Raw genomic sequence first — 25,000 nt, forward strand, 5'->3', positions numbered from 1 at the left:
TTTTGTTCTTCTAGTGCACAGAACAGGAGGAAATGAGAAGAATAGATGTGTGTTTCCCTTTTTAAAGCGATTTTGGAACACGTTTTTAACAAAAACCGGAGACCAAAAAAAAATGTAAACAAATCGGGAAAAATGCCGCACAGTGGGCTTGTGATGAAATGGACGGCCCGAAAATGTATGGCACGGTGTGCTTCGGTGAGCAGCAGGAGGCAAAAATTGGGAGGGTGAAGGAAACTGCTCTAGATCAAAATGACGCGCTCGCCGTGTTTTGGTTTTCCGCGCCGCGTTCTCGCGTTCTCGTCCTTTCTGCATCGCGATTCGTGTTAATAAAAAAGGATATGAATCGATTTGGTGAAATTAGTGAGCAAGCATCGCGACCGTAAAGTGTGAATTATGTGCAGTGTTCAGTGCAACGCCTTACCGCCGCTTATCCGAATCGGGGTGCTGCAGAATTTGCTGTTTACATCATCCCACCCCCGTGAGTGATTCCGGAAAAACCCGTAATCGGATGGTGCCGGTCTGCTGTGAATCGTAAAAACGACGAAACGACGCCTGCTTTTTTGTTCGAGATCATTCCAATGGCACGAGCCATGGAGTATCCTTTGGCGTTTAACTTCACAGGAAGGTAAGGTGGAAAGGATATTCTACTGCATTATATTTTCAAGGCCAAGGCGTTCCTCGGCCAAAAGGAATCCCTTTTAAATATACTCCACCATCCGATCCCAATGATGAATTCCGTATGGTCTTAACGGATTATACCCTCATACCATTCGCACTACATAACTGATACTGGTTCGGTTCCACATTACACAATCATTAAGCTAGACCGGTCATTCCAAATGTTTCTGCGAAATCCCTAAAATGACGAGGAAAGGTTCCAGGTTACCGGCGTACATGCGCAGTTGAGCCATCGACAGGATATGCTGCTATTCACGGTGGGCGGCGGACTCCTTCCTCGGGGGCTGCATGCTCCGATCCAGATAACCACATGCGGTACCTCAGTACACCGGTAACCTTCTCGTGAAGGAACCAACCCACTGTGGTCTCGTGGTTTTGTGATATCTACGTTCCTTTCTGCGTCCATTTCTAGCCCGCTCCAGCCCTCCGGCTGGCTCGTCACACCGGGATACACGTGCGCGTTGGTAAGCCGTTATGCAAATGGTGAAATCTTGTGTTTGCCGTGCACAAAAGGTGCTTTCCACGGGCGACTTGGTGTACTTCGAGAGTATTTGTCAACGCCTCATCCTTCAACCTCTGACCCGAGAACCCATTCTCCCACGTTATGTTGCGGTTTTGCTGTACCGGTTTGTTGTTTACTTTAACCGGGCGGAAGGTCTGCATATCATTCGTAGAGTAGAGACGCGTGTGGCGTTGGCGTATTCTAATTTTCCATTCAAAAATATTTATCCCTCGCGCGATACTGTTTGATTTGCAGTTGCCGAGAGTGATCGGGAGTGGTACGCACTTTGGAATACTTGATGGGGTTACTTTGTTTTTGTTGAAAATGGCTTGTAGGATGATTGAACATGATATCGAGCATCGCTTACTATGCACCAAAGGTAAATGTCACGTCGTATCGCCATAACCGAGGTGGGTCGAAGGGAGGATATTTATCCTTCACGTGGGACGTTTTAATAAACGTTATGGGAGCCAAGTAATTTCATCGATTATTTAAGTGACAGCAAAAGAGGTTGGCGAGAGCCGGTGCACGGGAAGAGGAGTTCGGCGCTGTCCTCGTTTCTCGTTCGCTACAGCTACCGATAGAATGGATTATACTTCGCTTCAGGTGCTTTGAAGTGTGACCAATCGATGGTAGCCCCGGGGGGGGGGGGTGAAATGCAGCAGTAGAGAAAAAAAATCAATAAAACACATTTTCTATACAAAGATGTGTTTGAGCTTGTGGGTTTGAGGCATGGATTTGATTGAAGGATTTACTGGAACGTAATGGGATTATTCTTTGAATAATATTTTAGTGAAAATTTAGAACAAACTTTCGTTTCTACTCTTTTGATCAGATTAATGATCATTTGTAATGTCCGATGTTATAATAAATATTCTTCGTCACATTGTGGTTCCGGAAATTGCTCAGAAATCACGGCGTTCATAATGAAACACGTGGCTTTAGCAATAAACAAAGTATTACACAATCTCAAAACACCACCACACCGTACTCATTTTCATTGATTAAGATCGAGACCAACGCGACCAAAAGAGGAGGAGCAGAGAGGGGGCATCAAGAAAGTGGCCCAGAAATAAAGCCAGACGATTCCGATGGCCCGAGTAGATGAGGTTGTAAGGCGGTGTGCTGCATCCTTTCACCGACCCCGACAACGGTGTCATGATTTTAATCCCCCTCGTTGTGCTCGAGCGCGCGAAAATCCGCGCCAACCGCGCTAGCACGCGACACGACACGCCGGGCCGTTGGTCAGAGCCTGCTGCTGTAGATGTGGGTGAATCGGAAAGTTTTCTCCGTTTACATTACGATAAGCGGCTGTTTGCCTGTAGCAATGGCGTTGTCCATCATGTGACCGATCTCAAGACCATGCTCTTGACCTTATCATTACTCTCTTGTCTTGTGATAACACATAAGTGATGTTACTATCTTTCCCCCTATTTACTCTATTCCCTTTTCGCCATGCTGCGTAATAAACAGGAATTCCCCACAAACAAGTGCAGCAGCACATCTTTATCGATAAAATGTAGCCGATAAACACGGTGTTTAATCAAAGATGACTCAATGCAATTCGGATGCACGGGATAAACTTTGTCGGTGGAGCAATAGCGGAACACGCAACCTGCAAGAAACCGCAGCAGCAGCAGCAGCGGTTGGTTGGTAATTTAGAGGTTTTCGTTTATTTTCCCTCGGCTAAATATATCCGACCGCCCGTGCGATCTCTTGCGACCGTACACCGATCCACGGCGGAGTGGACAGCTTACCTTCGGTGGCAGCTTCTCGTGGCCTTATCTCCGCTGTAACGGTGTGCGTAAGAAACATCTGTCTCGAGATCTTTCCGTGATCGCACCAGCGACGCGCTGTACAATGACACAGCAAGCTGGGCGCGCGATCGTTATGGCAGAGAGGAGAAGTTCCGCTTTCCTCTTCTTCCGCAATGAATGACGAAATCGGTGGTTGAGTTGGTCGCAATTTTAACAAATCATATTGTGCAACAATTATTATTATTGTTAAGTGAGCATCATATATTAATGATGAAGATCGTGCCACAAAAAGCTACAAGGTTACACATCCGTTCACTCACTCACTGGTGCAACTCATTAACTTTTTCTCCATTTTCTCCACTTTTACGTCCGGTGATGGAGGCGCCGGGGGTTTATTGTTGTTTCCATTTTGTTGCCGGTCCGGACGACCAGAAGTCGCACTTCGAGGCCACCGAATCGCAAGTTCATAGACGCCGGGCACCATATTTCACTCGTCGTGCTATTCTCACCTCGTGCGCCAAGTGTGCGCCACACGCGTTTTGCAGTTTCCTATCCCAGCCTATCCCATCCCATTCCTCGGTCTTCTAAACAATGTTTGCGCGCGTTTTAACCGACGGGGTGTATGCATGATCGACAAGCGGGCCCCTTACACCTTCACCAGGTTGTTTGTATTTTGTTCTCGTTGGTGTTGGATAAACATGTGATAATTCGCGCAAAAGGCTTTTGATGCCGAAAAATGTTTGGATTAATAAGAGATTGCTCTAGCTCTGCGGGTGGGGTTTTCGTTGCGCCACATCAGAATGGAAGCTTAGATTTTTGAAGAAAGATAAGAGAAATATTGTTAAAGTTTTTTTCAGTTTTTAATTTACTGATTGCGGCTTTCAATTGTACCAGATGAAACCATTTTTCAGAGAAGCAATTAAATCTAAAAAACCAAGGCGATGAAGCAGCTAATCATTTGCAGGCTGATACTGATTGCCATAAATCTCCACCATGGTTGCGTCTCAGCTCCAAAATATGTAACATCTTCACACCACTGGCAGCTCAACAGATGTACGATCATTTTGGGCGACCCAAGAGCATAGCATTCTTTCTATTTTCTCGCCCATTCATCATGCGCGTACCATCATCATCATCATCATCGCCGCCACCATGGAGGTGGCGTTACCGTGGCATCAGCCGTTCCGTTCCATTGGCCACATACACGTATATTTCGGTTCGTAATTTGTTGTGGTAGCCCCCGCGGCGTGTGGAGGAAAACTGAATTGAACAAAATGTCACGCAGCGCAACACACTCCGTCGCTCCTCCTGGAAGATGGTTCGCCATTGGGTTGATCTCGCGAGGAAGCTTACATAATAAACATAAATCAAACCCCTCGAGGGGGGCAAATGGGCAGAAGGAAGCTACTTTTATCTTCGCGGTTTTCTCGCGAAATCATCGTTGGGTGGGCCCGATTTTGGATGTTAATATATATGTTTAAAAATTTACCTTTCCATCCCTTGTGACAGATGAAGTGTTCTAGATTAACCCACGCGCGCCCGAGCCTCGGTTGGGAGTAGAATCGAAGCTAAAATTAATTCCGACGATGAAAAAAACAGTCGAACTGCTACAGGAATATGTGCTTAGGTGCTCCTGTCCTGACAGCGACCTTTCGTCACCATTCGTCGCTTTGTTCTCGTCTGGTAGCAATAGGAAAGAAAAGAAAAAAACATCTTCTTTTTTTTCTTTTAATTAAAAACTCCGCCACGCCAATAAATCCAGCCAGCCAGCCAGCCAACAGTTCATTTCGCTTCGCTTGCTGCAAATGTAATCCACAGCCCAAAGCCGCCTCGACAGCTGCGCACGAAGCGTTGTGGAAATTTGCGGCACGTGCTGTGAACCGATGATATGACATACTGCAGCCGCTTCATTCCTAGCTAGGGCCCGGGAGGGTGTGGCGCAGATATGTTCACTGTTCCGCACAGTATTTTTCATGCAGGCGCACATAGCATTCCAACTCTTTCGTTCGCTCGATGATTAATTTGTAAACCGTCGATCACGGAGCGAGTGGATCGTAAAGCGTGTAGCCGTGTCCACTGCAGTGCGCTTCAAAATGCCCACCCCCCGGGGGGAGGAAATGCTGCATGTCGCAGGATCGTCTCCCTCCGGTCAAGCACTCCGGTCGCCACCATCGTCGATGATGTTGTGAATGGTTTTTGGGTGTCGTAAAATGATTTGATTTATAGAACGCGACCGCAACCGCAACCGAGTGACGGAAGCTTTGCTCTCTGGTTCTGTCGCCAGTCACCGTTGGTGCGCGCAACACTGGTGCTCCGGGACACTGGGCCGCGTGCTCGCGGACCCAATGGAGGTGCCTGGTACTTCACCGTTTGGAAGCTGCGTTTGATCGATGCCGACCAGTGGCTTTCAACTTTTATTTCCATCGCCACTTCCAAACCGGATGCCAAAAAGGCGGACTACGGAGCATTTTTATTGGCCCCACTGGCAACGCATAATGCGCTCTGTGATGCATGTGGCGTCGAGGGCTTAATACTTGAAAGGATTTCTGTGTTGCACATTCAAACCAACCAACCAATCTACCTCAAAAAACTATGGCACTTTGCATTAAATTGGCATTTCTTGTCTTAATAAACGACAAACCAAGCCACACTCGCCGTTGCTTTATGATGGCGTGGCGTGGGGCAGCTCTAATAATGGATTCGGCGAAGGTCAGTGTTTTGATGCACCTGTTTATATTTCATCAGGCCCCTCGTGCGGCTGGCGATCCCGTATTTCGCTCAATAATAGAGCAGGCGAATGATTGTTCTTGCTGCGACACGTCGCGTACATCAATTTTTCACTCAAAGATCCCGCACGTTGACAGAACTAGTTGTGCGTCACGTTCGAGGCACAAGCCAGCCCCCCTGGTTTATTGCACTGTGGATAGTGTTCCAACATTCATTGTTAAAATAATGCCTTTCCATCATCTTCATCAAATAAGTAATGGTAGATGAGGAGCATCAAATTATTTTGCCTTTTTTTATAATACTTTTTCCATGTTCCTCGACGCCATCAAAGAGCATCGTTCTGTCCGTGATGCGGAGTGAGTTGCACTCGCTGTGCGGCCCAAAGTAGATGGCTTATTGCACGTCATCACCACCGTGCCATTTGAACCGTTGCCAAAAACAGCAAACATTAGCAGTTGCACTCATGTCTCAACTATGCCGCAATTCGCATCTCCGCATCCCCATCCGCAGAACGTGCTGTTCCAAGATCCCAAGAAACTCCCATGCTTTTCTTCTACCACGTCCGCTTGCGACTCGGTATCATGCTGCTCCCCGAACCGGAGGTATTTTCTAACGCATAAATTTGTCGATGCTCGATTTTTCCACAGCATGCCATGCCATGCCATCGCTCGAAAAGTATTGGTTGGTAAAATGTCGAAATTCGTCGGATTGGCGACCTTATCCGACAATATATATTAATATATTTTTTTAGTTTTATTATAGATACTTTGGGCCTTGCGCCTATTCTTTCGTCTCTTGGATCCGACAATATATGGCAGTGAAAAGTGCATTGTTTATTCAACTGGTCAGCTGCTGCTGCTGCTGCAGCGAAAGATCTGCATAAATCAACAACAGTACCATCTGTTTTGGCTTGGGATCGGTGGAGGAGGTGGACGGGACCTAGACCCTAAACTAGCGAAACTAGTCCTCCGCGTACCTTGGCACAGTTTTACCGACTAATAAAAAAAAACAAACCAACGGCAGCCTGACGACAACGACTGACAATCAGGGGAAAAGTGCACTAAAAACTGTTTGCACAATCGCCTGGCGCGATGATGCTGCTGCTGTGCCATTGTCTGTGGTTGGGAAATGGTTCAGGATGGATGTCAGGCGAAACATTTTCAGGGACAACCGGTGGCCGGCCACGCCGGGGGACTGCATTTGACGCAGCAAATTCGTTCGCGTGGCCTTTTCGGTAGGCCCGCCTTTCCCGCTAGGCCGCGACGTTGATGAACGTTGTGGCTGATGCACAGTTTCGTGTTTGGCCGCTAACCACTAGAGATTGGTTCTTGGCTTTTGTTTGGACGAATCTAAAGGGCGAATGCATCGTAGCCTGATGGCTTCATTTGCGTACGCAGGTAGTGAGGCAATCGTGGGAATTAAAAACGAAAATAGAGACAACTAAGTAAGGAAGCATCTAAATCGTGTTCTCTCTTCGCTTTAGTTGCTGTTTTGGCGATTTAATTTTCGTTGCAGAATGCTACAAATTTCTATTCCGTTTCCTTTTTTTTCCTGAAAACAAGATAAACAACCTTCAATCGATCTTATCGAACCACACTTTTCCTCTACGCATTTTCTAGTATTTATGAAAATCTGTTCACATGCCGCGCATAACTCATTTTTGAACAGTACTCTGGGCTAAGGTAGCGGGGAAGTCAGCACTGATGATGACCGCATTTTAATAGCCTCTTTTTCGGTGCTTTCGGATCGCCTCCCGGGGGGCAAAGCAATTCGTCTACCGCCAGAACATTAATCAAAACGTTTGGAGAAACATTCCCAGACGCACGGATCTATTAACGGCGAACGGCGTCATGGAGGCCGACCAGGCCTGGCCAGCAGGTCCAATCTCTTTTATCTTGAAATATTGAAGGCGACACTTTGAGCGTCCCAAAAATAAACGAACCCCCGGACCATAAACGATCAGAGACCTCTCTGAGGCCGGTTGTTTTTTAATAGCACCACTTCCACTCACTTTCGTTTGGTAGCGGGGAAAGAATCTGTCCTGATCGCGGTCATTTGGACGACAGAAAGATGATCCTTTGGAGGAACATATTCTTTACACATTTGTTTTTCTACAATTCATCGATCCTTTTTGATGTTTGATAAATTTTTTTGCATAGCACAGCATGTGTTTCAGTTGCGATCACAGGCTCCTGATCATTGCAAAAGGATTCTCTTTCAATTGCTGGTGGTTGTAAATCAAAACGATCGCGCGGTTGACATCACCGACCACAGCACCGGTGCGGTTACCGATTCGATTGATGTTTACGTATGCGTGGTCGGCCGCCGGAAGTGACCTAAAGGACCACGCTAGACGTATGGCAACAAAATCCATACCCCCGGGGCCGTTAGACGTTCCATCAATGGCGCACGCTTCGTAGCGTTTCGCGGTGGTTGGCCTTCGGCCAGAGAGAGGTTTGCCCTAAAGGAAACCCCCGGCCAATGCGTCGGCCGACCGCGAGGAGATTAATGCCGAAAGCAGGGGCCGCCCCCACGTCTGCTAGCTGCCGCTGATGATGACTGCAAACGATGTTCGCGCGCGTCACTGCTGCTTTGGGACCTTTTGATGTCAATCGAGTCAATTATGCCGCCGCTAGTCCAGCTGCGCTGAGAGTGAGCAGCCGGTGGTGAGGTTTGTGAATGAAGTGTCGTGGTTGTGGTTCAAAATTGTTTATTTGCATTGAGTTGGGGAAACAAATATTAGGAACCAAATTAAGCAATACCCTGTCATCAGGTTGGTGACAGGATTCGGGGGGGTTTTCCAACATCATTCCGTCAGTTGTTTTTTACTGTTTATTTCCATTTCATTACGTCTATTGTACCATGTTCTTTATTTTCTTTCATGTTCGTTTATGTATTTTCATTTTAACACAGTTTGATAATTCAATTTGTCATTTATGTTAATATTATGACTATTTGTTTACACTCATATAATATAGTTTCCAATTACGTCTAATTCTTATTCCTAAAAAGTTTTATTTGAAAAATTTTATTACTATTGCTTCGTATCAAACATACGGCTCGTCCGTCATTATATACCAGGTGTGTGCATATGAAACGGTCCCCTTCATTCTAAAACTATATCTACGCCAAATGGAGCTGTAAAGTGTTTTATTATGTTCATTAGCCATCCGTGAAACATAATCGGTATGCATTTTTTCTAATTTGACACTATAACAAATATTTTCATAACGATTGAAATGGCAAGTTCCGTTCCTAAAAACTGCTATTCGCCGACATCGTTCGTTTTTTGTCTCCATCTCAAAAAATCGGCGGCCGAATCGCATCAAATTTTTATTGAAAGTTACGGTGGGTATGCTTTTTCTGAAACACAGTGCAAAGTGCGGTTTATAATTGTTTAAAGCAGTGATGTAAATGAGAGAACCACCAACCATCGAAAATGTTACAAGTCATCAAATTGCATACCTTATTGGCCAAAACGGTTATTAATGATCATTAAAAACAACAATTAATCAATTTCGACCGAGACTTGTGAAAAAAATCTACCAAAATATCAAAAACGACAAAATTGACCTATTTTTCTCGATGAAAACGCACCGCCACCGCTCGGAATATCGGCCAAGTACACGGTATAAGCCGCAATTGGTAACAATTACCACTTGCGACTAACTCACCATACTTGACTCTATCAAATGAATATTCATTTGCATCGCTGCGACAGGTAATGGTCGAAAAGCGCCTCCTTTTTTACGAAAATTTGAAAAAAATGGTACAGATTGGCGGTTTTTTTGGTTAGGCATCCAAAAATTGCCTAAGATATAGTTGAAATGTGTAGCAAACGTTTGCCATTAGTTTGGAGAATAAATGATTATCCGTTTTCCCACAATAAACGTTTTTTTTAATAAAAACAACGGTTTCATATGCATACACCTGGTCTGTTAAAATAAAAAAAAATAATTGCTTCGTAACACCACTTATCGAACATGAAGTTCTCTAAATGTTTAAAAGCATAATGCAAACTTCTTCTGGCCAATGGCCATATTCTTGTGCAGGCCATCATATGTTTACACTATCACTCTGTCTTTCGCGAAGCACTAATTAATCTACTAGAAACATACAACAGGACAAGGATCCTTTCATGCGAGGAACCGTCAATGTTATTACCTTCGCTACATCTAACGATATTGTGCCAACAACCCTAAGAGCAAATACTTCAAAACCAAATACCAAACAATCTCGCCCTCAGATCACAGAGTCACATCCCCAACAATCAGCATCACCTCCCTCCCTCACTAGAACCCTCCCTCACCCCCTCACGCTAGAAGATTGTTGGAATTTTCCACCCCGAGCCCAATGCAGGCACGCCGCCGCCACCGACGACTGTTGACAGCATAAGCGAGTGCGTGGACTCATGCGTTGGCTCTGGGGCGGGAGGTTCTTCATAATGCCGCGAAGGTCGTCTCGCGATCCCCGGTACATATTTTCGTTGTAACAATGTTTACCTCCCCCTTACCGGAACGGAACAGCGCGCGTAACGGATTATGTCTTCCGGGGTTACGAGGTGCTGCTGCCTCTCGAAGGGACCAAAGTACACCAACAACCAGCATGATGAACGGTGCCCTTCTTTTGGGCGGGTGGGGGCTGAGCGATAACACAATACATGGCGCTTCTGTTTGCCACTGACTGTGTGCGTGATGCTGATGTGTCACGCCGTTGTCTGCGGCCGGGCGCAAATCATTGAAGGTCGATAACGAGAACGTAAACATTAAGCGTCGTCGCCGCCACCGCCACCGTCGTAACCTGACGCTTCTCTTCCGTTTTCGGGGGCGCCCCAGCGGGAGTGAAGAACCGGTAATGACCGGTCAGAATGTGTTCTTGACGGAAGCGCTCGCGCGCGCACGCTGTTGACCGACCGACCAGTGGACAAGACGGTGCACATGGTTTCCCTCTTCCTCTCAAAACCCTTGCCCAGGGAGGAAGCGAAGTGAACAATACCATGGAATACGGTGTGACCTTCGAATCTGAATCACTGGAACGCTTTATTGTGCTTACCGGGCAGAGTCCCCCACCTTGAGTTGATGCCATCCAGCTGGTGGTGGCCGAGAGTTCCAGTCCAGGATGGAAATGTTTGAAAATTATACAACGGAAAGATCTTTCAGCACGCGGCCACACGGTTGTCTCACTTTCCCCGGTCCGACTTCACCGCGTTGTTTGTTTTTCTCCTCGACAACGCAGTGACGACGACGATGACCACGACAACGACGATCCCGCACTCACCTCCAAGCATAGAGAGGAAGGGGGGATAAACATTGCTGACCTTTTTACGAGGAGCGCACCGTCCATTAGCTTCCGTGTATCCAGCGACCAGTAGACGGACCGACCGTCCGTGCCTTGATGCTGACCTTTTGCCCATTGATAAAGGTTCCAGATCGGACCGATCCGGGCATCGCACCGCTGGCTCAGCAGAACGCCATAATCTCCAATAGTGTACCGTTCAGGAAGGGTTACGAAATTTCGAGTTGACCCAGTTTTGGGAGGGACCAGAAGCGGATATCTATCGGACGTAGGGCGCGATTCCACAAATCTCAATCATCCCCTTTCTATGGGGCTGATGGTTTCGATTGGTTCTCGGACGGTGCTCCCAGGGGATTCCCACACGTTTTCTGTGTTGATCCAATAAATTGCTGCTAATGTATCGAATCGAGGAGAACGTGTCCCTGTACTACCACTAGGTTAGCGTTGGACTAACATTGTATGCTGTGCACCAGAAGTACTAAAGCTTGGAACACCTTAAATTTGGCCACATAAAACAGGACACAGCTCAGGCTAGAAATAAGCTAAACACATGGTAAAGGTGCCATATTGTACGTATTTTATCTAGCTATCCATAAAAAAATGGCGAATAAATTATTGGGTCACGTTGCGTATTAATTTACGTACTTTTGGTTTTATGCGACACATCATTTTCTGCGCACTAGTGGAAGAAGTCTCATTGGCCATTTTTCCCACCATTTGTACATTACAGCATGTTTTTTTTTTATCATTTTATATCGTTCCTTAAGTTTTTATTCCGTAATAGGTCAATATAAAGGTATTGGACAATGCTGTGGGAAATTTGATGGATTGAAAAATTTTGGTATGAAATCAACGCTGTTGTTTCGATACCAATTCATGATCTCTGTGCTGTAATGGCAGCTTGCCAAGTCGGGCCAGAACTTAACGGGACCTTTATGAGACTTAATAAAAGGTAGAATGATCTTTTCCAGGCATTCTTCTTTGTACAAACGGCCGTTCATGGGCCCTCCCGTCATGAAACGACCCGTAGTTTTCAAACCACAACTGCAGTTCGCTTGCCAAATGAACAGTTTACGGGTTCTTTTATCTGCGTAAATGAGCTAAAACGTTACTTTCGTATTCTCTCTACGAATGCTGAAGTCAAATTTGTTTATTGGTTTTTGCCAAAATGAAGTTTTACGTGGGTTTTTACTCCCGTCAAATTTAGATTTCTGATGAATTGAGATTGATTAGAGAAGTGTGCAGATTTTTTTTTCACCCTTCGTGTTCCATCGGCGATAACTTTTGAAGGTATGGTTCGATTTTGGCAATTTTTTTATCACTAAAAGAGAAGACTATAACCTTTAAAAAGACACCAACAAAGTAGCAAAGCGATCACTAGGGGCACAGCAGTGAGTAGACTAGTGCCGCCAAATTTAAGGTGTTCCAAGCTTTACTGTAATGCATTGGGGATCATCCTCTACAATGTTGGACCCTCGATGCACCGGTCCTTGGTTCCGGGATCCTAAAATCCTTACTGATTGATGGCGCCCATGCTCTTATAGCACTACAGTTTCTGTTCCCCTTTAAAGTAGCTCTGCTGTTGTCTGCCCTGCTTATGATGTATGTTCCATCCATCCATCCATTTTTATAACACACATGCTTTTACCAACGTTTTTAACATCGGAACAAGCACTTGGTGCGCTTTCCACCACACAATGTTTTTTGTTGCGAATATTAATGTTAACAAAACACAATCTGCGCTGAAGCGCGTCCATGATGGTACGGGGGCTTTCCTGCGATGTATTTATCTTTCCCGTCAATGTTGTCCCTTCACGCTGGTTGCCTCTCGCACTCTCTCTATCTCTCTCTCTCTATCTATCTCTCTGGCTTGCCTTTTCACTCTGCCCTTCAACGAGGAAATCGGTCCTACGTGGAAAACGCACCCAACAGGTTTGAACCGGTTCAGGCAGAACCAGTCGTACGCTCAGAACGTTACCGTAGACACTGTGGTGGTCGTCGTCGTGGTCGTAGTCGTCTTACAGCTTGCCACATAAAGAGTTGTAAAACGGAAAACCGAGAAGCAAATAGTACGCGAGAAGTGGTTGGTGGGTGGCCGTTTGCAGATGTCGGTGATTGTGTGTTTGATGTGGGAATATCGATTTGTGTTCCGCAAATACTCCACTGACGGACTGTCAGCTGTGACGCAGAGCTAAACGAAGCTGGATCAGCGCTAGTGAGATACACATTGAGATAGTGACAGACTCTGGGCGAGGTCTTTATCTGAAGAGAGCCCCAGAAGTTGGAGCCAACAACCTGTTGTGGCAACGGTAAGGTAAAATCACCGGTATCAACCTCAGCGGCGCGTTGTTTTCGCTGACTTGGCCACAAGAGTTTCATAATATTTTTAAACATCCCTCTCGTGGTGGAGTGGCACGGCAAGGCAAGGCGAGAGACATGCAAGGTCACTTTCCGGGCACCTCGGACAACATGGGATGGGACAATGTTTTGCTAAAGCGAGAATGCGCCTCCCCGAAGTCCATCGTTCAGCGCGCTCGTGAAGACAACCGGACACACAGGTCCCTATGGTTTTATCAGCAGCAGCAGCAACAGTAGCAGCAGCAGCAACAGTAGCAACAGTGAGTGGACACAGCAGAGTGGCTCTCGACGTTGTCTGGTCGCAGCAGCATCCTCTCGGTTCACCGTTTCGGTGGACGGCAGGCGTAAGGACTCGATCCCAGCAGTGGCGCCGTGGGACGTAAAGTATTTCTGGAAATTCAACAAGTGGACACGGGACGGGACTCACTCGTCGCACCAGCTTTGACCATTAGCAAGGAAGACGAGAGGGAGCAGTTTGGTGATCGAGGTTTTTGGGTTATTTTTGAACCTCCGAATGTTTGTCCGGCCGCTGAGTGAGTCACGACGCCGGACGAGATGGGGTCTGCCGCTCGGTGACATGGTTTTATTGCTTCACACGCGACCACTTTTCGGTCTGCGCGCGTCCACTCGATTGACGCCTAGGCGGGGCGCCCCGAACTGTCGTCAGCGCATAAACTAGCGGGCAGCATATAGCAGCACAGGGGATGGGGGAGGGGGGGCGGGGACAGGCAGGTTTTGGGGGTGCGGTTTCGTTTCGGATTGTGATTGTTTCCTTGAAGCGGCGGCGCCGCTGAGCGGTTTGAGATTTATGCCGCACCTGGGGTTGATTGGGGACGTGCTACTTGGTTTGTTTCCATTTTAGCATTGCTCTGTTTAACGGCATTTAGAGGAGGTGCGCAATCGGTAGGGGGTCAGCAGCCGATTTGGAGCCGGAGCGTGTCCTTCGAGTCCATTCTATTCTCCGATCGAGATGGTTTTATTGTGTCGAGAATGGTGATAACGATTCATTTATAATCTGGATGCGTGACAGGATTTCTTAAGAGGAATTTAATGGCGTTTCTGTTTAATGAGTTGGTGGTATTCGATTATTCTTTTTTATTTGTTTCATCGGGTTGGATTTCATTGTTGCGCTGACACTGAGAATCTCTTCTCTATACTGACAGGCGATTTGGAGTTCTAAACATTATTGATTAATTGAACATTTCTTAATAATGATTTCTTTCTCTGTTCCTATACAAATAATGATTCATTTCGTTAATGTCAATTCGTCGATTAGTGCTACTTATCAGAAAAAGGAAATATCTGGACGGAACATAGAATTTCTTGTCCTCCTTAATATCATTATCGCTATTGGTTGAATATGCTAGATTGGGAAACATTTTTTCCAATGTTTTCTGATGAATTCCACCATCGCTGCTCCTAATATGATAGAATGTTAATTAGCCCCCCAATATGGTAGTTTTTTCCACCACAAGTGTTCCCGAACCACTGTGTAAATGATTGTTTATCCTACTAAATTAACAAATAAATATTTATTCTAAAAATAATTGTTTGCAAAGTCAGCACTTTACAAAATTTATACTAAAACAGATGAAATCCATAAGAAAAAAAACACTTTAATGGCGTGAAACATCCACCTAAAAGGAATGCTACAGCAATCTTACTTAAAGATTCTAATTGAAAGCATCTTTATTCTCGAGCCAAATGTGATACAAGAAAATTATTCGTTAGCATTGCATACGATGAATTTGCATTGGAATCTCTTTAGCTAAATCGTTATCTATTTCTCAATGTCCTCCTCAATCCCACCCACCAGTGAAGATTATCTTACGATTCCGCTTCCTTCCTTAGTAGAATGCTGTAACTTCCTTCCTTTGAAAGCCTTTCAATCGCAGCGCGGAACGCAGCTCGAGTTCCACGTTCCGCGGGTGTAACAAATCGGTCATGACGGTATGGCGAGTCGTCTTCGTACCAATGCCCCATACCCACCACTAGAGGCGAGATCACCAAGCATGCAAGCAAAACCGGTCCCGGCATCTGGTTCTGTTTTTTTTTTTCTTTTTGGTTTGGTTGCTGCCGGCAAAAAGCAAAAAAAACCCACAGCCACCAGCATCCACCGTCGATCGGTGGGTGCTCCAGGAATCAACCGGTTCACCTTCACCCCGCCGTCTGACGGTGGCCGGCAATGAGTTGCATATTTTTTTCGAGAGCTCTCCACGCTGCTGGCATTGGGGTGCGTGTGCCCGCCCCTCGAGCGGCCAATATGCCCGCCACGCCAAGGTCTGTTTCTTGCAAACTACTCACGTCATTCGTGCTCGAGTCGCCGGCCGGCAGCTTGATGATGAGTTTGCAGATTGGGATCCCCCACCTCTCCCCGCCAGGCCAGAGTGTCGCTGGAGCCTGAAACCCGTTTTTTCCGTGGCCAAAAACCCGGTGGATCCCGCTTTCAATCTCCATATTCCATTATCCTGCCGCCCCCCCGGGCGTCCTGGGGTGGAATAATTTTAGTGGCGAAAGTTGGTTAGTTCAGTCCGCCCTAGCATTCCTTCTCCAAAGTAGATAACTCGGTTGTACTTCCGCCGATTTGCAAGAGGAACGGTAGATGATCTTAGCTTCCAGGTGGAGGCCAAGCCAATAGTCCGTCCTTCAGTCGTCAGAGATTGATTTAGAGATGTCGATGTAACCGGTTCCGTGGAAGGAACGGGAATCTTTTTATCGCCATGACGGAACCTCCAGTCCAGCGGAAATAAAAACGTGATTTAGCGACCACGTGCTTTGTGGTTTTTTAGAGGACCGTTGGTCGCTGTTGTTGGCGATGATGGATTAAGCTCGATGTTGGTTTTGCATACGGACAAGCAAACTCGTTTTGAGGATGGGGAATGGTAAACGTTCCATACAGACAGGCTAGCTGTTTGCTAAGGTTTCAGGTGCGAGAGTCTAGAATTCTCCTTGTATTTATGAAACTTTATGCATCGAATTATATTTTTTTTTTAAATCCTAAAAATCATGTCCTGGAACCAAAGAATTAGTGCCAGTTCTGTCCATATTCCAATACCTGCCAGCGAACAATAATTATCATAGTATCATAAGAGAAAACTAAATCATTCTGTTGGCATTGTTTTGCTGCAAACATTCTGACAATCAGCCGAGTTGAAAAGAGAGCAACATATCAATCAATAATTCGCAAACTGATTCCATCGTAAATAGCGATCATTTGTTGGCATACTGAAGCACCTCTTGTCTCTATCTCGATTTTCTCCCCATACTTTTAATTGCCCCACACTCTCAAGTACGGCCGTGCCTAAACTGGATACAACAACGGTTCGAAACAACGTCCTGCAATCCTCCTGCTAGCTCATTTGTTAGTATCATTGCAGCGCACAGAAGAGATTGGCGATACCCTGTGGTACGAGCGGGGTTGGAACCACCATCGATCTCTCACATAAGCGATAGAGCAGCGATGATGATTGAAAGCACACGATCCGATGCTCAGCTCAGGGTCGCATGCACTTGCGCACTATCTCTAATCCCCTAGAGGAGGCGAGTGTTCTTAGCATAATGTGCCAACGGTGCACAACCGAACACAACATGGAACGTGGAAACTAATTAACATTCCCCGGCATCAACGGGCGCGCGACACTAGGCAGAGAAGAGTGAAGAACAATGGAGGAGAGATTATCGTGCTCGTGATAGCGCGTTCCGTTCACCCGTGTCCTTGATCTGCCACCATTCGTTGCTGGCTGCGATTGCACTGGCTAGTTGTCAGTCTGCCTGTCTAGGGCATTCCATTTCCTCGTTCGAGATTATATGTGTCACTCCGCCCAGGGGGGTAATGTGTTTTATGAAGCTTTTTTTTGCTGCTGTTTTGAAAGATTTGTACACCTTTCGAGAATTTGCGTGCTATTTTTAATATGAAATGTTTTCTTTCCGGACTTTTCCTGTAAAGTAGCATTTAATATTTAGAGTTCGTATTAATTCTCGCGGATTTGCATGCTACAGTTACAGTTATTACACATCTACTGTAGTACAGGCTTTTTTTATTTATTAGAAAATATAAAATTTTATCCACAAAAAAAAATGTTAAAAGATGTTACAAAAAATCATGTTCGTTTAACTGGTGGACATTGCAAGACCACGAACTACATGGAACATTCATAGAATCTCATCCAAAGATGAGGTTCTATCGTTACGGAATCGGAGAACTAATTGAAAGATGGAAGAAGTCAGTAGCTAACGAAAGACAGTACTAAAGACATCTAGAACATCTCTATTGTTGAAAAGAAAAAAAGGAAAAATGAATTTAACACAAATAACCATAATCTTACAACTAAGGAGAGTAGTAGTAGTAGTAGTAGTATTTGTATTTATTGTCTGGATATTATAAATGGATACAACGACGTGATATTATTAATAAGGCCGGGTTTGTCCCCTTTCAGCTCTGTTTTGATTATTAATCTTTTACGTTTAGTTTTTTCTATTCGTTGTTTTTATCTACCGTTTTGAAGTTTGTATTAGGGAAAACAATTGTAAAATCTATGTTTTGTATGTGCTAACCTATGCTTAGTCTACTCTAATGCTATTATTTACATATGTACAACCACCTTCCATCCCAAACCTAATCCTACGGTAAATTCATTGAACTAATCAGCTATTTAACTGTCGCAGAATTGAATAATTGCTTGTTGCACAACTGTTCTTGTATTTGTTGTTGATCTTGTTGATGTGCGGTAGGATTTTATTAATTCCTGCTCTCGCGGGGGTAGGTTTAAGATAATCTTTAAGTACTTATTCTGAATTATTTACAACTAAGGAGAACATGCTGCTACTCTCTCGAGTTTGAGTGCATTCGCCGCGGTGCCGCCTGGTGCAGCTATGTTTAGTCTGCTTCGTAGCGCCTTCCTAGTAGTAACAACATTGCAGGGTGCCGTCAGCAGTGCCGCGAACTAGCGAACTAGAAACTGGCCAGTGCGTTCTACGGAGACAAGCCTACACTATCTCTCAAGTGCCCGTTTGGGGAGCGTTTGTTTCGCGTTATTTCCCGAAATAAGTTTGTTTTGCGTGTCCGACCGCCAATCAAGGCCAACCCTTGACAGGCTTGCTTGTCTACTCTTCCAACGAACAGGAAATGACCAGCAGCAGCACCGCGCTCGCATTGCTCATTGGCTCATTGGAAAGTGGAAACTCATCCCGGTGGCGGGGACCGGTGGTTTTCCCCAGCATCTTCGACGTCGTTGACGTCGTCGTCGTCGTCGTTGCAATTCATTCAAATTGCTGCCCTAGCTCGTTTATCACCATCAGCCCGCCCTCCCCCCTCTGCGGTCACCGCACATTAGTCACGTCCAGCCCCAGGCCAGACCTAGGTCACGTTGTATCGGATGCAGCTCCCCCATTTTCGATACACCAGAGGGAGAGAGGGACGCCCGGTGTTGGTGTCTGTCGCGCGGTCTGTTTGCCTGCGGTTTTACGATCAATTGTTATCCGTTGTTGTTGGTCGTCAAGCGAACCGAAGCGTTCGGCGGTCCGATAATATCCATTTGATTGTCGTTCCTAACGGCAGCGGCAGCAAACTGCTGCTGGTGAACGATGCTCTATCGTGCGGTATTCGATTGTTGTGCTAATGTCTGTCGGGCTACGTCGAGGCGAGCGCAATTTGATGAATGACCACTTTTCGCCGAGAACCTACTCGGTTCGCTCGCTTGGTTGGTCGAAAATTGGATGATAGCACACAGGGAGTGGGTTGCGTTTTTCGAACAAGGATTTCAAGGACACGATATGGTGTGCGGTTGCCAAGAATCAAAACGATGTCGGTGCGGTGCCACGAATGCATGCATGCACGTCCGAGAGCGCCGGTGCATGTGTATTGTAGGTCGCCAACTTTAGTGGCCGGTCGGCCTATTCGCACCGATCCGATCCGAGGTACTCGGCCGAGGTCCGAGAGCGCCGGCTTTAAACATTTTTATGTGTTGCAGATTATGCTCGCTTCAGATTACGGCAGAATGCTGATGATGCCTCGATCGTCTACACTTTTTACTCTCACTTCTTTTTTTTTTGATAACATATTACAGTTCCTGGACACAAATAAGAGTGCCATCATCGCGCTCGAGACTTCCCCACCCCCAGGGTGGTGAGGTAATGTTTGTTACAATTTTCATCATCCCGTCACGAGCCATCGATCAACGGCGAGTGGAATGGCGCATTATTGTGATTCCCGGAATTCCCATACAACCGGCTATTGGGTGTGGCCGCGATTCCGAATGGTTGTTGCTGATAATAGTGGCCGGGGAGGTGTACGCAGAGCAGGACGATCAGGAGCAGGAGAAGTTGCTGGTGTTGTAATGAGTTTATGTCACACGCAACTCTATACCGGAATCGTGTCGTAATGGCTCGCGGTTTTGTAGTACGCGTACGTGTAGCCGCGTGGGAATCAGATTAATCGGATCATATCGTTTATAGTTGTCAGCATCGATAGGTGGATTCCAAAAACACGAATTACTGTTAAATTAATTTGCACGATGCTTCCGATAACCAGCAACGGATTAAAAACAAATACTTAGTAATCCACCAGATATACCAATGAACGTTGAAACTCTTATCTGGTTGCAGCTCCAGTGACAGTCCCGTGGCGTTTGTCTAGCAATGACTAGACAGATCTATGCCGAGGAATTCCTTCTTTCTCGTTACCAAGCGAAATTCTATGACATAAGCAATCACCGCTTTGACCTTAAAATCACAAATGCCCCCCTATGCTTTTGCCTTAAGCCATTCCCGGTTTCCACATTTGATAATAAAGACAGCAAACTCCGCGCACGGGACAGTAGGCCACGCTTAGACGACAAATCCATGGGGGGGATCCTCCTGGTGGCCTACGCGGATTGATAGAGTACAATCTGCTATTGGCAACAACTTTTTGGTCATAAAAAAAAATCCTCTGCCTGTGAGTTTTGTGTGTCCAGACATTGTGTACGCTCGTGGTCAGTTTTACAGCGCACTCCGTGATTGGGCTGTCCGTGATGACCGTGGGTCATCTCGACCTCGACCTTTAGATGGTGGTTGGTGGCGGCGACGGCGGCAGCGGCATCGGTCGTTCTATCGCAGGGGGCTTTTCGCAATAACGAATCGAAATTTCCGTTTGTTTTTGCTGCAAATTGTTATTATTCTTTCGCGCTATCAATTTCTTTTGCAGTCGAGCAGAACCTCCCCGCTATCAGGAGGAATTTTAAGTACGGATGTGGCGGATGTATAGACCCACACGAACGAGCACCAGGAGCTGTTGCATGTTAAAACATGGAATAGATGGAATAGGTTAACCTTTTGGAAATTCAATTTGGGCTACCAATTGCCCTTGAAAAAGCACCGCATGTCTGAGTGGGTTGCTTAGACACCAGATCCCCAGACCAGAGGTGTCAAAAATGGGAAACCTAATGATGATGATGATGATGATGATGTTGGGGGCGCGACATGAATTGTGTATGAGCCAGCCAGGCTGGGCTGTATACGATGCGATGGTTATTCATCATGTATTGTTTATCTAAATATCCGACATGTAAACGGCCAATGTCTAATGTTCCGATACACGGCGTTACTTTCGATTATTGGGCTACTGTAATGTCCTTACCGTCCGTGTATCGCATTTGTCTCGCGCCACAACTATGGTAAGCGCATCGCTCTCTCTCTAGGCAAAAGGGCATTGGCATCTGGGTTGAGGGTGTCACTGTGGCCATAAATAGAGCGTTTAGACTGCACAGAAACACGACGGTTGGTGAAGCCAATGAACCGGTTTCATGAGAAGCGAGGGAAGGGTGCCCCCGATACTCATCTTCGATTGTATCGCTCCAACACAAACCTGTGGCAGGCAATTGATTAGTCGAACACTCAAATGTGTTGCCTCAAAAGGGGCCCAGCGGTGGAACGTGCCAATCCATACAAACAAAGCGCTCCTGTGTGCTGTGTTTTTGAAGTCATTTATTTGTACCATGTGTAACAAGCTGGTAAAATGTTTAAAGTAAGCAGGTAATCAGAATCGACAAGCCTTCGGTCAGAAAATGAGGCCAACAAACCTCACTAAATTTCTTTAATCCTTTAGACTCCATATCAGATCCCATAACTCATTCTCTAATTGCCACCTTCAACTCGGTCAAATCCGAATGGCCACATATCGCAACCTAATTGTAAGACTAATGGTCCAAGACCAAAGGGAAAATCCCATTTGTTATCATCCTTTGGAGCACCGTTACGTTTACACCTCAACTAATTACAAACTCTTTCCGTTCTTCTCTTCTTCTTTTAGCTCCAACTAGAAATCGAAACGAACAACCGGCAATCGGGTGCAGAAATTGCTTGTACCATCGTGAGGACCGCTTGAATCCTTGTGTGACGTCATTGCCGGGTGCAACTCACTCTCGGCAACACCTCTTCACACCACAAGGGGGAGGGCGAAGGTTGCGAGAGTGCACCGGCGAAAATTAGGACAACGCACCGTGTACGTCATCATCGAGCTGCAGGCGTCCCTCACTGAGCTGCAAATGAGTTGTTACTGGTGGTGTTGAACGTACCACGCGAGGGTACCGCCGGATCCTAATGATCTTAATTAAAACACCGAAACCGCACGCGGCAACCAATGGGCGTCTCCATCTCTACCTCGACCATGGCATGCTAGATCCTTAATGTGTGCGCCCCTCCCGGGGGTAACAGCATCATCGATTAACGCCCGCGATCAGTAGCAGGCTACGGCTAACGCCTAGTGCAGTGGTGCGCTCGTTTTGCGTACTCCGACGGTAGCAGCGCAGCAACGTGCACATGCTAAACGGGCCGGCAAAGGAGCAGTCTTGGCGCGATATCGGATTGGCACCGAGCAGAGAGAGAGAACGGAACACGGAACGAGCAAGCCCCAGAGAGTGAGAGTTTGAAAGTCGAGAAAGTACGAACCCAGCACGAACCAGCAACTTGGTCGGAGAGTTTGTCTCAGCCCGGGCCCTGTCATCATCATCATCGTCGTCGTCGTCGTCGGTGTCCCTATGCTGAGAAAGGGTTTACCAGCCGCGCCGCGGGGGAGCGTGCGATCTCAGGGTTAGTTTTACAAAAACCAACCCAACGCACACCGAGAGAGAGAGAGAGAGAACATAATACAGCCCGGGGAGCAACATTGGGGAGCAACCCCGCTCTCTGGCAGGGTGGTGGTGCTAGGTTGATAGCAATGCGCGAAACCCACCGCACGACGCGGTGCCAGACGAGACGACGTGGTGAGGACGAAGCGGCAACGGCGGCGAAACAAGCGCGAACGCGAATAAAACTACCGAACGCGGCGTGACGCTCGGTCAGTTTGCATCTGGTAGCGCGCGAGTCGAGAAGAAAACCATCCACCACGGTGCTCTAGCTATCCACGGACGCGAATCCAAGCAACCACCGATCCGCCGATCCGCCTTTTTTTGAATCCAAGCGCTCTCGCTCTCGCCGACGCGCGGCGAAGTTCGTTTAAATAACTCTCATCTCATCGAGAGACTTGCAGTGCGTTCAAGTGACACCACCGTCACCATCACCATCATCATCATCGTCAGCATCGTGTATACTCGTCGGTATCGAGCTTCTCCAACGCGCCACGCCAGGGTTGTCAGTGAGTCAGCGAACGAGCACGCGTGCGGACCAGCACCAGGCACATAACGTTTTATCACTTTGCGGTGCTTAGTGGCGCGAACCGTCTTTAGAGCTACAGCGAGGAGCCGTGCGAAAGATCGTGAGGTCCAAGGAGAAGGAACGATTCATCGGTAAATCGGTCCGCAATAAACCGGCTCTGATCGTTCGCCACACTCCGCGGCGGAATTAGGGAAATTAGTGTGCAATTAGTGCAGTCGTGACGACGACGGAACTCCCCGTGCTGACGTTTTAATAGTCAGGTGTTTCCGCGCTAGTAGGCTAGCTAGTGTATGTGTTGGGGGAGGGCGAAGCATCGATTCCATATCAGAAAGCGTGTCTGGCGCCCGGTGGGTTTACTGCTCTGTCATTTCATCGAATCCTCGAGAAGAAATCGCACAAACCAAGAGTGTAGAGCCGATTTGTGCGTTAGTGTATAGCTCGGTGGATTGTGGGGTTAAACGGAGCGGAACGACGGCAACCGGCGGCACTGGAGTGCTAAGCAGACATCATGAAGGACATCAACAGCAGCAATAACGGCAAGGGAAATCTTCACAAGGACACCATCTACAAGGATGTGGTCATCATTGGTAAGTGGTGGTGCCGCGGAAGCGAGTGTAGCGAGTGTTGCCGGGATGATAGTGAAATTGAAAGCTGTTTCCCTCTCAGTATCTTTTGCTCTCTCTCTGGCGCTCTGCTCAAGTTCAGTGATAAAACAGCACGTGCATGATCACGCCGGTTGAGCGTGGTCGCGACACTGAATATGGTTAAAACATAAGAGACATCTGTTCATCTTTCTTTCGATACATTATTGTCACACTTCCCTCTGGATCTTCCGGTTACTTGCGTTCGAATTCAAACTCAAAGCAATACCGCAACAGTGGAAGGGGCATTGAGTAACGGTTTCATGTCAAGTGGTATTGTGCTTCTGCTATGGCCGTTTGTTTGATTGGTGGGTTTTGGTTTTGAGGCCATCGCACTTCAGGGGCGCAAAGCATCATCGCATCATCGTCTGGTGGTGTTTGATCTAACGAAAGCTCTAGCGCCTAGGTGTGTACTAATTACAGGTTTGCCACAGTACGTAGCCCTGATTTCCTACCGATAAGCAATTCTGCAGTAATTAATCATCGGTCCACCATTGCGCGAGTTGGTGGTCGGTTTCAATCGGTGAAATCGGGCGCTATCGATGATTGCCATCTGGGTCGCCCACGGCAGCAGTGCTGCGGCAGTAGTTTGATCGGTTGGGCCGCCTAATGCGATCACAGCCAGATCTGCTGGCGATGACATTGTGAATCCGGGAATCCGCTTCACGATGTGGCACGGGGATGTTTTTTGTTTTCATTCACCAGAAATGTCCTGAATGGGGGTGGGAGGAGTAGGAGGAGCACGATTGGATTCAAAACCTCCGGGTTCCAAGTTCAGCCAGCCTTGATCCCCAGGAGTCGACCGTTGCCTCTCTTATCTTTCGACCCTTATATTTCCTCAAAATGTTTCGTAACATGTTTTTTTTTGTTGTTAAAATGGGGTTTGGAGTGTTTTATTCAACAGAACAGAAACACTCGATCCGAAAATAAAAACCCAAAACCACCGTTACTGGTTGTGGTAGAAGATTTTTTGGTCCCTTTTTGTCGAGTTCACCACGATGCTTATCTCGTCCTCGGGCGCGCTAGCTGCGAGCTGCTGGTTAACATGTGATATTTTGTAAATCAAATCACAAACCTTTCATCACAAAGATAATTGTGAAAAGGGTGCTGCTGGTTGTGGTGGGCGCGTTGACGTTCGCGCTGTCCTGCTGATCCTCAGTTTCATTCTGTTTGCAGAGTATTTTAGTAACACATACACGTGACGCTTGTTCTAATGCTCTCTCTCTCTCTCGGGCTTAGCGAGGTTCAACGTTTGCCTCAATGCCAGCCATCGGATGATAATCTGTGGACAGCTGCTGTGACATGTTCTCTGCGCCAGCATTTGGAGACTTTCGGTTCTATTCCATAGTTTTCGAAATTGGCCACGTTTAAAACTCGTGCTACCGGCCAACCATTGGACGGTTATCATAATT

The 25,000-nt window shown here is 46.8% G+C and overlaps 2 protein-coding genes across 3 annotated transcripts in view; one reads left to right on the forward strand and one right to left on the reverse strand.

The window, feature by feature from the left end:
* LOC126578768 (integrator complex subunit 7) overlaps positions 1–89 on the reverse strand; it is a 3,294-nt gene extending 3,205 nt beyond the window's left edge. For both annotated transcript variants that reach the window (XM_050241665.1, XM_050241664.1), the window contains exon 1: positions 1–89. This exon is cut by the window's left edge and continues 93 nt beyond it. The gene's annotated coding sequence lies outside the window, so the exon portion shown is untranslated.
* A 313-nt stretch (positions 90–402) lies between these two features.
* The window catches only part of LOC126578769 (oxidative stress-induced growth inhibitor 2-like), a 32,114-nt gene continuing 7,516 nt past the window's right edge, over positions 403–25,000 (forward strand). Inside the window, exons 1-2 of the mRNA XM_050241666.1 lie at positions 403–625; positions 21,605–23,534. Of these exons, the coding sequence (XP_050097623.1) occupies positions 23,456–23,534 (79 nt within the window). The 5' untranslated portion in view covers positions 403–625; positions 21,605–23,455. The remainder of the gene's footprint in view (positions 626–21,604; positions 23,535–25,000) is intronic.

This window comes from Anopheles aquasalis, chromosome 3 (genome assembly GCF_943734665.1).
Source record: "Anopheles aquasalis chromosome 3, idAnoAquaMG_Q_19, whole genome shotgun sequence".
NCBI lineage: Eukaryota > Metazoa > Arthropoda > Insecta > Diptera > Culicidae > Anopheles > Anopheles aquasalis.